This window comes from Schistocerca americana, chromosome 2 (assembly GCF_021461395.2).
Source record: "Schistocerca americana isolate TAMUIC-IGC-003095 chromosome 2, iqSchAmer2.1, whole genome shotgun sequence".
In the NCBI taxonomy this organism is placed as follows: Eukaryota; Metazoa; Arthropoda; class Insecta; order Orthoptera; family Acrididae; genus Schistocerca; species Schistocerca americana.
The window spans coordinates 278761171-278778055 of NC_060120.1; the positions used below are offsets into that span (position 1 = coordinate 278761171).

Genomic DNA, 16885 nt, shown 5'->3' on the forward strand with positions numbered 1-16885 from the left:
TGGGCAATTATTTCCATTATTAGCATTAAGAGTAAAAGATACATTGGTGACAGATGTGTATAGTGTTGCAAAACTTTTTAACAAACATTTTATAACTGTTACGGAAAAGATGGGGTTTTCAGGTTCGGTAGATGCTGCTATGGAATACCTCAGACCAGACATTTCAAGTAACTTCCATAATATGAATTTGACCCTCACTACCCCAACAGAAAAAATGTCCATCATAAAATTTTTAAAATCAAAAACATCTAGTGAGTATGATGAAATATCAACAAAGTTAATTAAAGAATGTGATTCTGAGCTAAGTAACATATTAAGCTATCTGTGTAACCAGTCGTTTATCAGTGGAATATTTCCTGAATGGCTGAAATATGCTGAAGTTAAGCCACTGTTTAAGAAGGGAGATAAAGAAATAGCATCAAATTTCCGTCCAATTTCACTGTTGCCCGCATTCTCAAAAATTTTCGAAAAAGTAATGTACAGTCGGCTTTATAACCATCTTATCTCAAATAACATACTGTCAGAGTCACAGTTTCGATTTCTAAAAGGTTCTGATATTGAGAAGGCTATCTACACTTACAGTGAAAATGTGCTTAATTCATCAGAAAAAAATTGCAGGCAACTGGTATATTTTGTGATTTGTCAAAGGCATTTGACTGTGTAAATCGCAATATCCTTTTAAGTAAATTAGAATATTATAGCGTAACAGGAAATGCTGCAAAATGGTTCAAATCTTATATCTCTGGCAGAAAACAAAGAGTGTCGTTAGGAAAGAGACATGTATCAAGCTATCTGGCATAATCCAACTGGGAACTAATTACATGTGTGGTCCCACATGGTTCCATTTTAGGGCCCTTACTTTTTCTTGTGTATATCAATGACCTTTCATCAGTAACATTACCAGATGCCAAGTTCGTTTTGTTTGCCAATGACACAAACATTGCAATAAATAGCAAATCAAGTGCAGTCTTAGAAAGATCAGCCAATAAAATATTTGTGGACATTAATCACTGGTTCCTAGCCAATTCTTTGTCACTAAACTTTGAAAAAACGCACTTCATACAGTTCAGAACTTGTAAGGGGTGTCCCACGAGTATATGTCTAACATACGATGATAAGAAGATAGAAGAAGTGGACAGTGTTAAATTCTTGGGATTACAGCTTGATAATAAATTCAACTGGGAGGAGCACACCACAGAACTGCTGAAGCGTCTTAACAAATCTCTGTTTGCAATGCAAATTTTGTCAGACATAGGGGATATAAAAATGAAAAAGCTGGCGTACTATGTTTACTTTCATTCCATAATGTCATATGCGATTATTTTTTGGGGTAATTCATCAAGCGAAGCTAAAGTTTTCCGGGCACAAAAACGTGCAGTAAGAGTTACATGTGGTGTGAACTCAAGAACATCCTGCAGAAGCCTGTTTAGGGAACTAGGGATACTAACTACTGCTTCCCAAAATATTTATTCTGTAATGAAATTATTTCAGTGCAGTAATGTGTTCATTGTAAATAAGTATTATAGTAGTTGTATTACATGTTTAATTACCTTATAAATAAGTATAAAACTTTTTTATTTTAAGTTCAGTGCATTAGTATTTGTAAAATGACTCTTTCATTTAGTGTTCATTAAAAATGACGATCATTCCACTTGGGACCTGTGGAATGGTACATTAGCTTATTTGTTTTAGTTGTAAATATTTGTGATGTATTGTTGTTCTTCTGACCTGTTCCACATCCTGGAGGACCTCCTCACTACGGATCAATTGGAATGAAAGTAAATCTAATCTAATCTAATCTTCCAAACTTCCCAGAAGATCTCCTGCGAAACTTGAGGGACCAGCACTTTTGGAAGAAAGGATGTTGTGGAGATATGGCTTAGCCACAGCCTGCCGGATGTTTCCAGAAAGGAATTTTCACTCTGCAGCAGAATGTGTGGTGATATGAAACTTGCTCACAAAAGGCAAAGGTCCCAAGTTCGAGTCTCGATCTGACCACAGTTTTAATCTGCCAGGAAGTTTCATATCAGTGCACACTCCACTGCAGAGTGAAAATTTCATTCTGCAAACATCTGTTATTTGCGTAAGTAAACGTTAGTTACATGAATCACAAATATGTACAGCACCTCTTCCCAGTTTTAAAACCATTAGTAACTTTTGCAAAGAAAAGCACAAATGTCGAGGTCTGAATATTTATGTAAGAGAAAATCTCAGTTCTAAAATGAAGCTAAGCAATGTTAAGTGCTAGAAAAGGAATTTGAATATTATGTCTGTGAAATGACAGACTGTGGTCTTATAATTTTGTGCTTAAATAGGTCACCCTCTGGAAATATCCCCTTATTTTTTTTAAATATAGAGGATCTAATGAATAAATTGAGAAACAGGTCAAAATGCACAATTGTGCTGGGGGATTTCAACATCAACTTTGGAATTAATAATAGTACACAAAAGGACAAGTTACTAAATCTCTTTACCTCATATAATCTCGAAGCTACAGTAGCCAATATCACCATGTATGGAGATGGGTGCGAGACAATATCTCATCAGATTGTAACCTCCCCCCTCACTTATCGACCTTAATGACAGTGAAAAATTAAACCGCGTGTACCTAATGGAAATTTGGGAAAAAGCAATCGTCACCGAAGTTAATCTATCGGTAAAGAGGGAGGAAAGGGTTACATCTAAATGAAAGGAAAAATGCAAATGAAACTGGTGGAAATTAATTTTGAAAAGGGGTAAAGTTAATAAAGAAAGTAAATGTGCGGCCGTTACGTTAACAATTAACTAGCGGTAATTAGATATTTGAGATTTGGGGGAAATCACGGTCGCCAGTCCTAAGGACAATTACTATAGTAACTGAAAAAGAAAGGTTATTACACATATAATTAACACTAGAAGCGTGGCAACTGAAGGTTGACACGTGTAGTGTGAAAACTGAAAGTTTGTCAGAAGTAATAAATTTCGCTACACTCTGACTTAATTTAGCAAAAGAATTAATAAAACCGGAAAATCGAAAGTTAATTTAGTGACTGAAGTTAATAGTGAGCTTTCTTTCTGAAGCACATCGAAATCCAGTAAAATACGGTTAGTCTTGGACTACCTCAACAATCATTTCAAAAGCAACTTGACTCTACGCAATTTAGAAACAAGAGATTTTACTTTGAACTTGAATTAAATGATTCTGAACTATTAACAATAGTAAAATTTAGTACGTACCAAGCTGAGCTGCAGTCACAGGTAAGCTAAAATATGCTAACAAAACTCGCACTCTAAATTTGTGCTCGTGTAACCTAAATATTGTAGCCAGCTACCGAACTTTGAAATTAAAGCAGTGAAATCTAATTATATTATTTTAATGCTGGCGTTTGAATTTCAACGACACTCGGGTTCATTTCGGAAAAGGAAGGGACCCTGCTTGGCAATGCAATTGGGACAATGAGCAACAAAGGTTCATGCTAAGTTGCTGTAATTTTGCGAGGCAAATGGAACAATTTGAAAAGCTGAGGTCTGCCATACAGTTCTGAAACTTTACGTGCTTTTAGTCTTCCTTGTTGGTTGATTGAAGGTTTGAAGCCGTCGATCGAGGAGGTGGCGACAGTCACTCATTGTCGGCCGTCGCTGTTGCAGAAGCTGGATGTTGGCGCGCCTTCTTCTCGACACGGTCACCAGGCGAAACGGGCTCTTGATGTGCGCCAGCTAATGCTTCCCGTCCGCGACACCATGTCAGAAACTATCATCGCGAGTCGAGCGCAATTACATGCTGCCAAACCCCGAAAGCGCGGCAACTCGCGGGAGCGTCACACAACACACTTGCTCCACTCGCTACTCCAGCCAGACTCTCACTGCTCTGCCCGCGCTCCACGCGGCAGAGTTAACACTACCAAAGATCCTACACACTTTGAGTCTTCACACGACCTATCGATGTAATCGTTCGATAGCAGTTTTCCCTAGGCAAGACCCAGCGTAAAAATACAAATAATATTTACGAAACAAACCAATTATACATCGACATAAATGCATAAATATATATACAAACAGTAAAGCAATTACAATATATAAAGAGACAGAAATGTCATATCTTGAGGTAACAAAACAAGGAAAAAAATAATAGTACAATAGATGGAAATAAGAGGATATGCATTTCCGGCGTTACACGTGCCCCACATTGTCTGAGGATGTTCGTGTAACGTAAACAGACTCAGAAAATGTCCCAAAAAAGAAACAGCGGAAATGCATATGCTCAAAACATCAACAAAATTTAGCATTCGTCTAATTAAGCATAAATCAATTTTTAGACCATAATAATTGAGTGGAGACAGTCCTAATCTTATTCCACTCTGTCACCTTGCACAAAATAAAACAGGTTGACAACATATTAAAATTCATAGAAAATATAGAAAATGGTTTAGCTATTCCAAAATCATTAAAATTCGTAACACTATGAGAAATGGAATACTATTTGCAAAATTAATTAGATTGCATGGTCATAAAAACAGGTAGATCAAAATATGCAAATTAATTATTAATTACATAGGATACACATTTTATATAACCTTTTCGTAATTAATACGCTTGCCATGAGAGTCCACTTAATGCTAAACAAGAAAATAATATTCAGTAGATCGAAAAAAACATAAGTATTGACAGCAGAATTCTTTCACATCATCTGTCCGGGAAGAAAAACACTTCCGCCTTCCGTACTCGCAAGTACAAAGAATGCCGACAGCGGCACAAGAGCCGACAGCGGCACCGCCTCGCCAGTATTGTTGCGCCCGCCTGTGCGGCACGCTTGATCTCACTCGCCTGTGTAACGGCATTTCCAGAACGTCCGTTTCACTGAATTCTTTCGGTAAAACTCACTCCCGAGTAATCTCAAGGAGTCCATAAACACTATCACAGTGGATAACTCAACACTGTCCATCATCACACCCATGTACTAGCCTGAAACTTAGAACAGCGTCCAAGTACATCGGCAATGACTAGTAGAACACATATTCATGGAATCTTACAGCTATTTACAAAATCATATTTACATTCCTTAATCTACTGTGACTCAGCTGAAAACTTAAACTAGCAGCTTGGATTTTTCAATTGATAAATAATCACTTTCTCTTAAATCATTTAGTCAAGATTAATTACTTATTAATTACATCTTCTTTAATGTCCTCTTGGTCAGGCAAAAGCATGGCAATCTAGCAAACCTTAAATCTTACACTCTATATTTACATATTGTACAAATTACGCATTGTGTGGTATTAATCGATTCTAGGTTGGTACAATTTCAAGTCTACTATATTCCGTATACCTAATCGTTTTCCAGAGCTTGGATACTCTAAGCAATAAGCATTTCTGTGAGGTATACCAATGACTTTACATGGTCCCTTATAAACAAACTTAAATTTAGAGATTTCACTGTCTATCTCGTTCGATTTCTCATGAGCTTTTACAAGTACTAAGTCTCCGATTGCAAACTTAGCAAAACGCACTTTAGCGTCATGACGACGCATGCGAGCATCGGCTTTTAGCTTCATTACTTCTCGCAAACGATCCTTTTTCACACCAATACTAATGTCAATCCGTGGAGGGAATTTGATTCTCTCTTCCACTAGTCCCGGTTTGTCTGAAAACACACTCTTATTCCTCATTACTACTTCATACAGGCCTCGTCTTTGTTCGTGTGTTACGTTTGACACACCGTCTACAAGAATTTCCAATTCACTTTCTATACTATTGTCAATGCCGAGATTCCTCACATTACAGTAATTCAAATTCATACCTACGTCAATACCATTGGGCCAGTTAACAATGCGAATAGGCTGGTATTGCCTATGCACACCGTCTCCTGCCTCGTCAAAACTAACTACTATTGTTTTATCTTGGGACGTACATGTCAAAGTTTTGCTTTCACAATTAATCACTGCACGGTACTTTAATAGCCAATCTAACCCGATAATTACTTCCGTAGTTAAGTCTGGCACGACGACAAACTCTTGCTCAAATTGTGCCCCACATATCTCGAAGTTGACAAAAATCTGTTTTGTGACCGGTTTACTGGCCTTCCCAGTAGCACCGATAATTTTCACTCCTGTTACTGACATAACTACGATGCCAGGTCTGTCTTTCAGTAACTCAAATATTTTGCCAGATACAGCACTCAGTTCTGCACCGGTGTCAATCAACACGTTTAGTTGTAGGTCGTGCATATTAACAGACACTACTATCTGTCTACACTTGTCCTCGATTGTTTCTTTATTTTCCCACAGTAAATCCTCGTCTATATCCAGGTCATTCCAGAAAAAACCATCCGGCTTTGATCCTAAATCCGGTTTATCTGGCGGCTTTTTCAGCCTCTGTTCACATACAGTTTTAATTTCAACACGTTTGTCCTGAGGCTTAGTCTGTAGCGTCGCCTCCAATACCGAAACCTTTTCCTGTAACTCGTCAACTAGTGAGTGTTGCTTTGCTATCAATTCACTAATTGTCACCTTCGTTGACTCCTCTTTAATCAGATTGATCTCATCTGCCAATCTACCTGGAGACATGTGCCCAGTAGTATCTGCAATTACTTCCTCTAGATCTGCGCAACCCACACTGCTACCGTCTGACCGCATAACGTCAGCTCTAACCTCATACACGCTGAAATCTATGTGCTTTTCTACCAATTGTGTCCGGCTATCACTAAAATTTTCGTAATCTTTCCCCTTAATACTCTCGCAATGTTTAAACTGGAGGTTTGCGTCGGATGGGTCGGCTACTTCTACCACTATAACTTTCGGTAAAGTCTGCCGGTTAGGGCCAGAACTTTCCGTTACTCCTTCAACATCTAGCTCCTGCGGGACGAAACACGACGAATCTTGCTCGTGCTCCCCATTAACATCAACTATTTCTGGTAAAGTCTGCCGGTTAGGGCCAGAACTTTCAATCACTTCACAAATACTATCTTCCTGTGGGACGAGACGCGGCAAATACTGCACGCGCTCCCCATAAACACTTCTCCCATACAGACCCCTATAATCTCTTAGTTCGTCGTATAAGCGACCGAACTGCCTTAACCAGACCTCATCCCTCTCTGCATCCCCTCGCTCGATGACGGACGTTTTATCCGACATCTGATCTTCTCTCAACAATTGCGAATCATTCTTAAACTCAATCTCCAGTTCCACTGTGGGTGTTACAGCTGCCACTTTATAATCTATTTCCGGAACACTACTTACATTGTTCTCACTGACAGTGAATGTATTTTCTACTGCCGTGTATACAGCTGATCTACTACTTGTGGGCGCACTCCTTTCTCCTAATACTGGCACACTCTCCCGCCGTTGATTATTCCATACGGAATTTTCATAACGACGACACCTGGGTTTTCTCCTGTTATTGGGCCGCCAAAATTTCTCTACGCCCGGTCGGCCCCTCACCGGCGCGGCTAATGGTTTCCCTGTCTCGTCCCAGCAGATACGCTCCCCGGATACTGCTGAGGCGGCTGGTCACATCCTCTGGCGTTATTACTATTCTGCGCAGCCCGTATCACGCTAGTATGATACTGGTTTCCGTCATTCCGGTTATTATTTGCATTGTACCGATTGTCATTACGGCCCGAACCATTATTGTTATTACTGCCAAGATTGCGGTATGCATTATTCCCATAGTTATCGTTGTTGTGGTTCCTGTTGTTGTTACCACGGCCTCCACCACTGTCGCGATTATTGCGCCAATTGTCCTCGTCCTCAACTCTTTCCAGGAAATCATTGATTGTCCTGTAATTGCTTCCTACATAGCGTTTTGTATCATCTGGAAGCTTCTTGTAGAGTTCCCAGACTATTTCGGATTCCGTGCGGCGATCACGCAAATATTCCAACTTGCGGATCCAGCCCTCACAAAACTCCTTCATCGAAACGCGCGAATTCGCATCGAAAGGCCTCGATACGACAAATTCGCGCCAGACACCTTGCTGTTTCTGCTCTGACCAGTATTCAGCCAGAAACAAATTTTTAAACTCGTCAAAAGTCAGGTTCGTAATGTCGAGGTTTAAGCCCCAACGCTTGGCATCACCAGCCAACACATCAATAACCGCATTAATTTTTCTCTCATTAGTCCATGATCTGGGTAAAACTCTTTCACAATTCTTAATGAAATCCGTCGCATGTATACCGCCTTTTTTCAAGGGGTCGAACCGCTCCTCTTTCGTCAACAATTCCGAACTATGTGCACAGATTGGCACATAGCTCTGTTTTTCGTCAAGTTTCTTTTCTAATTCCGACACTCTCGTAATTACTTGGCAAGTGGTTGTCGCAAGCGTTTCTACTTCCTTTTTTTGTTCTTCGCAGGTATTAGCCTGCTTCGTCACTTTGGTATCTACTTCGGATACTAAAGCCTTTAAAGTTTCCACCTTCTTTTGATCCTCTTTTTTCACTAATTGAATTTGTTCCGTCACCTTATTCTCGATGATCGGAGCAACTGATTCTCCTACACTTTTCTCGATTCTGCTAATTTCAGAATTAAAACGAGTATTTATGCTCGCAATTTCCGCCTGAACGCCTATCATTTCCTGTTTAAGATTACCGATTTCGGTATTAATTACAACAATATCTTCTTTGATTTTATCAACTTTTGTGTTAACAACTCCAACATTGTTGATAACAACGTTAATAGCTTTGTTCTGATTGTCTAGCATCCGTTCAAATTTTTCAGACTGAGCTTCTTGCTTGGCAGCCTGAGCTTCTTGTTTGGCAGCCTGATCTTCTTGCTTGACCGATTGACTCTTGATTTCGTTAATCAAAACATTCAATAAATCAGTTAAATTCCCGGAAACTACCGGTTTTACTTCCGCAGCGGCTTCCTCTTTAATTGTCCCCCCGTATTCTTCATCAAGGGATTCAGATTCGATTTTCACTTCCGATTCCGAAACAATTTCTAAAGTTTGGAATTCCATTTCTGCTCTTTGTTGCGTTTCGGCGGTCGCGTCTTTCATGCTAGCCGCCTGCCCCTGAACAATGGGTACCGTGGTGCGCATTTCCCACTGTTCGACCGATTGTTCCGTATCCAAGTCTACCAAATTTTGGCAATTGTTGCCTTCACTCATTTTAATATTTTTCAATATAAATGCCAAATCTCAAATCTAATTAGGATTCCTCACACTAATATTCTCGCCGACGTATCGACCATTTCGTAACCAGTACTTTGTTACGAGATTTGCACAATGCAAAATTCGTGTCCAGAACAACCTCAAATCTGAAGATTGTCCTGTCACGGTCGCCACGTGTAACCTCCCCCCTCACTTATCGACCTTAATGACAGTGAAAAATTAAACCGCGTGTACCTAATGGAAATTTGGGAAAAAGCAATCGTCACCGAAGTTAATCTATCGGTAAAGAGGGAGGAAAGGGTTACATCTAAATGAAAGGAAAAATGCAAATGAAACTGGTGGAAATTAATTTTGAAAAGGGGTAAAGTTAATAAAGAAAGTAAATGTGCGGCCGTTACGTTAACAATTAACTAGCGGTAATTAGATATTTGAGATTTGGGGGAAATCACGGTCGCCAGTCCTAAGGATAATTACTATAGTAACTGAAAAAGAAAGGTTATTACACATATAATTAACACTAGAAGCGTGGCAACTGAAGGTTGACACGTGTAGTGTGAAAACTGAAAGTTTGTCAGAAGTAATAAATTTCGCTACACTCTGACTTAATTTAGCAAAAGAATTAATAAAACCGGAAAATCGAAAGTTAATTTAGTGACTGAAGTTAATAGTGAGCTTTCTTTCTGAAGCACATCGAAATCCAGTAAAATACGGTTAGTCTTGGACTACCTCAACAATCATTTCAAAAGCAACTTGACTCTACGCAATTTAGAAACAAGAGATTTTACTTTGAACTTGAATTAAATGATTCTGAACTATTAACAATAGTAAAATTTAGTACGTACCAAGCTGAGCTGCAGTCACAGGTAAGCTAAAATATGCTAACAAAACTCGCACTCTAAATTTGTGCTCGTGTAACCTAAATATTGTAGCCAGCTACCGAACTTTGAAATTAAAGCAGTGAAATCTAATTATATTATTTTAATGCTGGCGTTTGAATTTCAACGACACTCGGGTTCATTTCGGAAAAGGAAGGGACCCTGCTTGGCAATGCAATTGGGACAATGAGCAACAAAGGTTCATGCTAAGTTGCTGTAATTTTGCGAGGCAAATGGAACAATTTGAAAAGCTGAGGTCTGCCATACAGTTCTGAAACTTTACGTGCTTTTAGTCTTCCTTGTTGGTTGATTGAAGGTTTGAAGCCGTCGATCGAGGAGGTGGCGACAGTCACTCATTGTCGGCCGTCGCTGTTGCAGAAGCTGGATGTTGGCGCGCCTTCTTCTCGACACGGTCACCAGGCGAAACGGGCTCTTGATGTGCGCCAGCTAATGCTTCCCGTCCGCGACACCATGTCAGAAACTATCATCGCGAGTCGAGCGCAATTACATGCTGCCAAACCCCGAAAGCGCGGCAACTCGCGGGAGCGTCACACAACACACTTGCTCCACTCGCTACTCCAGCCAGACTCTCACTGCTCTGCCCGCGCTCCACGCGGCAGAGTTAACACTACCAAAGATCCTACACACTTTGAGTCTTCACACGACCTATCGATGTAATCGTTCGATAGCAGTTTTCCCTAGGCAAGACCCAGCGTAAAAATACAAATAATATTTACGAAACAAACCAATTATACATCGACATAAATGCATAAATATATATACAAACAGTAAAGCAATTACAATATATAAAGAGACAGAAATGTCATATCTTGAGGTAACAAAACAAGGAAAAAAATAATAGTACAATAGATGGAAATAAGAGGATATGCATTTCCGGCGTTACAAGATGTTTATTAATAAACAGACCTGTAATTCTGATGTTGAAGTAGCAGATAAAAAACATGCCAGTGTGAAATATATAGAAATGAGACGTATTAAGAAAGTAGCCATATGATTTTTCACAACCCCTTGCAGAGTGTTAAATGGGACGTAATCTCAAACAAAACTATAGATACTAAATATGATTCATTTTTCACAAAATAAAAATACTACTTTGATGTTGCCTTCCCTCATAGAAAAACAGTTACCTCCCAAATATAATTCATGGCTAACTGCAGGAATTAGGAAATCTACAGGCGATCTTTGGAATCTCAGAAGGCTTACAAACTACAGTGCAGAGCTAAAGCCTCATCTTAGATGCCACAGAAAAGTCGATAGAAAGGTTATAAATTCAGTAAAAAAGCTGAACAATGATTTAAGTGTGATTCTTGAGTTTCTCCCGGCGTATTTGATAATCGAAATATCCATGGGTGTGCTGCTGGTCTATAGTGTCCAACGGGCACAATATTTCGGCGATCATACATGTCGCCATCATCAGGTGAACTGACGGACTGAGCTCCTGTGAACGTGCCGGCAATCTGTTCAAATCTGTTCCACCGCGCGACCGTGGCGTGGGGCGCGGACGGCGGAGGTAGCGCGCCGCGGGCGGAGGGTATTTAAATCGGCCGCCGCCGCGACCGAACCCAGTTTCCTCTGAGCAGCCATAGCGTACGGATCTCCGTTCCAGCACGTTCACAGGAGCTCAGTCCGTCAGTTCACCTGATGATGGCGACATGTATAATCGCCGAAATATTGTGCCCGTTGGACACTATAGACCGGCAGCATACCTGTGGATATTTTGATTAATGATTTAAGTATCAGAAAAGGTAGCAATAAAACCAGATCCATTTGGAATGCCATAAACTATCACACAGGTAAATACAAATTGACAAACAAAATTCCCATTATAAAAAAGGAAGGAAAAGATGTTAAAAGACAATAAAAATATTGCTAATATATTTAATGACTATGTATTAAAATCCTCAAAATCTTCCACAAACTCAGGCAACTGAAAAGTTACAAATATAAATATTCCTATAAATGAAAGAGTGTCATAAAACATAGTTCAGACAAAATAGTAACTGAACTAAGTGGTATTATTAATGTATCCTTTAAAACTTGTGAATTCCCTTCTGCGCTTAAAGAAATCATTAATGAACCCACATTATACAAACTACTATACATATAATGTACAAAATTACAGACCATTGTCACCAGTATCAGGCTTTGCAAAATTTATTGATAGGATAATGTATGAGAGACTGTTGAGTATCCTGAACACATGTAAAATTCTTACCAATGCACAGAATGGTTTCCGGAAAAACAGGTCTACTATTACAGCTGTGTATCACTTCCTAGAACAGGTTTTAATTGCAATAGATAATGGTGACTTAAACTGTGGAATATTTTTAGATCTATCCAAGGCATTTGACCTCATTAACCATGACATATCGCTAGAGAAGCTGAATTGTTATGATGCTGATGGAAAAGCATACAATTGGTTTGAATCACATCTGTGTAACAGGTATCAAAGCGTTGAAATTACTCATAGTGGCAGAAAATGTTACTCAGCATACAAGAATAATGACTATAGCGTACCCCAAGGCTCCATTTTAGGCTCCCTGCTCTTCTTGGTTTTTCTATAGACTTTCCAAACCATCTAACAAGAGCTGAATCAATACTTTTTGTAGACAATACGACCCTCTTTATCAAAGGATAGAGTGAAGCTGACATACAAGAAAAAAACTGCAACAACAAATGAGGCAGCAGAATGGTTCAGGGATAACTGTTTGGTTATAAATGACAAAAAACACGTGGATGAATTTTAGGCACATAAGTACAAAGTAAAAAATAACATATGAATAGACAAATAGAAACAAGGAATTGTATGACAGAAGAAACATACTTCACAAAATTTTTAGATGTATGATTGGACGAAAATTTAAGATGGGAAAGAAATGTTGAATTAGTGAATAAAAAATTAGTAAATGCTGTTATATGTTAAGAAAAGTTAAAGAATACTGCAATTCTGTGCTTACTACTCTTATATACATAGCCTTATAAGGTATGGTATTACATTCTGAGGGACCACAGAATTTTCAAAAAATTGTTTAAGCTCCAAAAGAGAGCCATTCAAATTCTCACAGAGAGCCATGTAGAAAGCTCGTTAAGGAATTAAAAACTTTGACCCTCACTAGTTTATTCATTTATAAATATGTTTTCTTATGTTACAGCAAGAATTCTCTATTCTAAACAGTGAAGTACATAACTATGAAAGCAGAATCAGGCAAGATTTTCATAGACATTAATTCAGTAGCCCTATACCATAATAGTGTGATGTGTGTTCCAAAAATAATGTTCAATGCTTTCCTTAAAGAAATCAAACAACTTACATAAGTTTAAATAAGAATTAAAGAAATTATTGTTAATTAACATTTACTATGGTGTTCATGCATTTCTTTGTCATCAAAACATACTGGTTTTATGATTTGATTTATTTTTGTGAACTATAATTATTCTACCTATATGTGTAAGGAACACAACAATTTTGTGCAAATGTGTAAAATGTAATTAAAAAATGTTTTTTCCTTTGTTAAGAATGTAAATTGCGCTCTCTCTCTCTTTCTAAATGGCAAATCCTATATCATGTATTTGATAAATGGATGATAATGAATTTCATTGAACTGGATATGACTATAACATCTGTAATATGATCAGTTCCTTCATTATCAGAGCAGTTCACACTAGATCCTACTCTCTAATAAGTGGTTCCACTTCATCTGTAAATACTGTAACAGTTTCTACATTATTAGCTGAAATTTGTTCCAAATTATAAGTTGTTTCAAACAAGTCTCCTTCTAACATTTGCCCATCAGTCACTGGAACAGCCTCTTCTGAACTGATATTATCTGCCTGTTCAACATTGTTTTCAATCTTTTCTTCCACTACATCTAAACAATCATGTACTCATGTACAAGTTTATCATCTGTGTGAGATAGTTTTCATTTCAATTAAGACCAATGTGTTATCAGTTTGACAAAATTTTTCATCTATTTGATCAAATCTTCATTCATTTTAAAAATTCCTATGTTCAAATCTGCTTTTATTTCTGTTCATCTATTTAAAACTGCCTGCATCGATTCTGTTGACTGCTGTGCAGTCATCTGCATAATTATTTCTGAAGTAATATTTCCCTCTACAAGAGCCATTTCATCAATCTTCTGACTAATATTAATGTAATAAGTCACAAAAGTGCTACTGTAAACTAACTGACAAAAAATTATTTAATTTTCTTTTGTTTGTATCTTTCTGTAATGAACTATATTCCCCCAACTAGTTTTCTTTCTAAATTGAAGATTGTTTGACAAATTGACTTTGTAACCGGTTCTATGCCTAATCATTTCACACTATCAACTGACAAAAACGGTTACAATTAAGACATCACTCCACAGTTCATCTTATCTAAAAGGAAAAGAACCCATGGTGTTTCTATAGATTGGATTGCGCTGCATAGTCACACACTATGTTTATATGGGACACATCTTCTGGAAGACGAAAACTGAATTTTGGAAACCGTTTTTCACTGTCACATTTACATGTTAAGACCTGAAGCGGATTTGCTAGCCCAGTCAAATATGGTGTCTGGAAATCAACTGCTCCAGTTTCTGATTTAGTCGCCATAATAGCTATTTATCTTCAGTTAAATATTGGAAGAATACAGAATCATGCTCAGTATGATATTTCTATTTCTCCTGAACTGTGCAAAAAGTCACTTCGTCTGTAATTAGCCAAAATTTTTTAAAACAAATCGTAGGCTGACAGCCTAAGCACGTTTCAGAAACGGTTTTGGAGTGTTTACATGACCAACCAAAAGCAGTATTGGGAAATTGGTTTACGAAATCCGGTTTTGAGAGCCGATATAAACGTAGTGTATACCACATATGAATCGTCATCTGCAGTTGTCAGGCTCGTAGTGTAGTTGCCGGCGATCACTTCGTCTACACCATGTTGTTAGTAGTTGTTGAACTGAAATGCATACTGCCAGTCATTGTTAACTTAGCAGAGCATGTTTACTCCATACTCTTGTTGCCTTCTTGACCTATTCGTCTCACAGATTCAGCTTACATTCGATGAACTCGTAATGCACGCAAATCTTATGTGTTTACTTTCCATGAACAACTTTTGATTAATTTCTACTTGGTGACTATAGTATACTCCCAATTACTCAGGATAATGTGGGGAAGAGGGTGCACGAATAATCGAGATATTTTCAAACATGTATTCTTCGTTCTGTAGACATATTTATTTCTTAAAATAGTCTGTGATGTTGATCTGCTTCTGAGAGGATTGGACTTTTTTCACATGACTTTCGAATCAGTAATGTCATTGTACTTTCAGAATACCACCAAATCATCCTCATCAAATGGCATTCTTAGTAGACCTATCTGGTAGCTCTGTTTTACCAATGCAGGTACCCCTTGATCCATTGGCTGTATAATAGCACTACGAGGTTTAAAACTTAGTTATGATGGGACCATCATCAGAAATGGGAATCCTCTCATCATGATGTGAAGGGGCATTATCAGGCACAAGAGTAGCCTGCTGTGACAAACTTTCTCTTTCAGAAATCGCCGAACTTGTGGTACAAAATGTGTGTGCAACCAGTTTTTGAAAATTTCATTATTCATCCATTCTTCTTTTGGTGTAATAATGCACAGGGAGATCCTTAGCTCTGAATCCTTGAATGCTCGGTGTTTTTTGATTTTCCAACCACTAGTAGTTTCTCTTTGTGGTTCCCAGAATCATTAGCAGTGCACAAAAATGTAATGTGTTCTTTAGGCAACTTATATCCTGGAGCATGAACCTCTCTCTTAAAAGTAAGGGCTCTGGTTTGTAGGTGTTTCCAATACAGACTACTTTCATCTCCATTAAAATTTTTGTCTGGTGTGAAATTCTCCTTTCTATAAATTTATGGAACTCGTCCTGGAAGGTACCAGCTGCTGCAACATTTCAACTAAGCCATTCTCCTTGAACAGTAAGTTCGTGAATCCCATGATGATGTTTGAATCTTGTTTGCCAGCCAGATGAAGCATTAAATTCTCCCTTTAACTCTAGAGATTCATGAAAAATTGAACTTTTCCAGCACCCATCATGCCCTGCAATCCAGTACAATAATCATCACTTAGCTTTTCAGTAGCTTCCCCATTCTCATATCTTTCAGTTAACTCTAATTTTTGTGTTAATGTCAACATGTTTCTTTTGTTTCTCCATCATCTCTTTTACAGACTTCTTTTAACTTGCTTTGTTGACACTTAAATGCAGATTAACAGCAGAAAACTGAGTTTGTTTTCGATTTACATGGAAGAAGTTGACTGAGTACACTGTAAGCACACGGGAGTTGGTTAAACAGTGCAAATGGCATTTGTTGTCACATGACAGATTGTTTATTGCTGTTTACTAGATAAATATATTGCATATCTTTTTTTGTATGAATAATCTGCAAACCAAATAGCAAGCACATGACTAATCAGGAGTACTCTATATTTATAATTGCTTCAATGTGTTTAGAAGCTTCTTTGTATTTGCTACTTGCTGCCAAAACTTGTCAGATAATGTTTAATGGCGTATTTGTCTTCTTGTTTATTTATTGACAACAGCTTGTTGATTAATTCCTGTAAACAAGCACTGGTGTACGTCACATGGCAACAGGAACATGTAAAACAAAATAGTTGTGGTGCACAATGGAATCAGACGTCACCAAGAGTGCATGTTCCCCATGATTGTAACGTTCTGTTATTTGTGTTTTTTATGTTTAATAAGTTGGAGAAAATTAGTTGCAACATTGAAATAATGCACTTCCAGACCAACATTCGTAGTAACATAATTTCTTCGTCCATGTGTCAGGAATGTGTCCTGCGATTTGTGCCATACATTTCTGTTAAACCCTGTGTGTGTGTGTGTGTGTGTGTATGTGTGTGTTTATATTATA

At 38.1% G+C, this 16885-nt stretch overlaps 1 protein-coding gene across 1 annotated transcript; it reads left to right on the top strand.

Annotated features, from left to right (window-relative positions):
- The first annotated feature begins 1979 nt into the window (after positions 1-1979).
- Positions 1980-11354, top strand: LOC124596477. Its single transcript, XM_047135619.1, has 2 exons — positions 1980-2547; positions 10865-11354. The coding sequence occupies exons 1-2, from the start codon at positions 2278-2280 to the stop codon at positions 10970-10972; spliced, it is 378 nt and encodes a 125-aa protein (XP_046991575.1). The 5' UTR covers positions 1980-2277; the 3' UTR covers positions 10973-11354.
- Positions 11355-16885: the final 5531 nt, after the last annotated feature.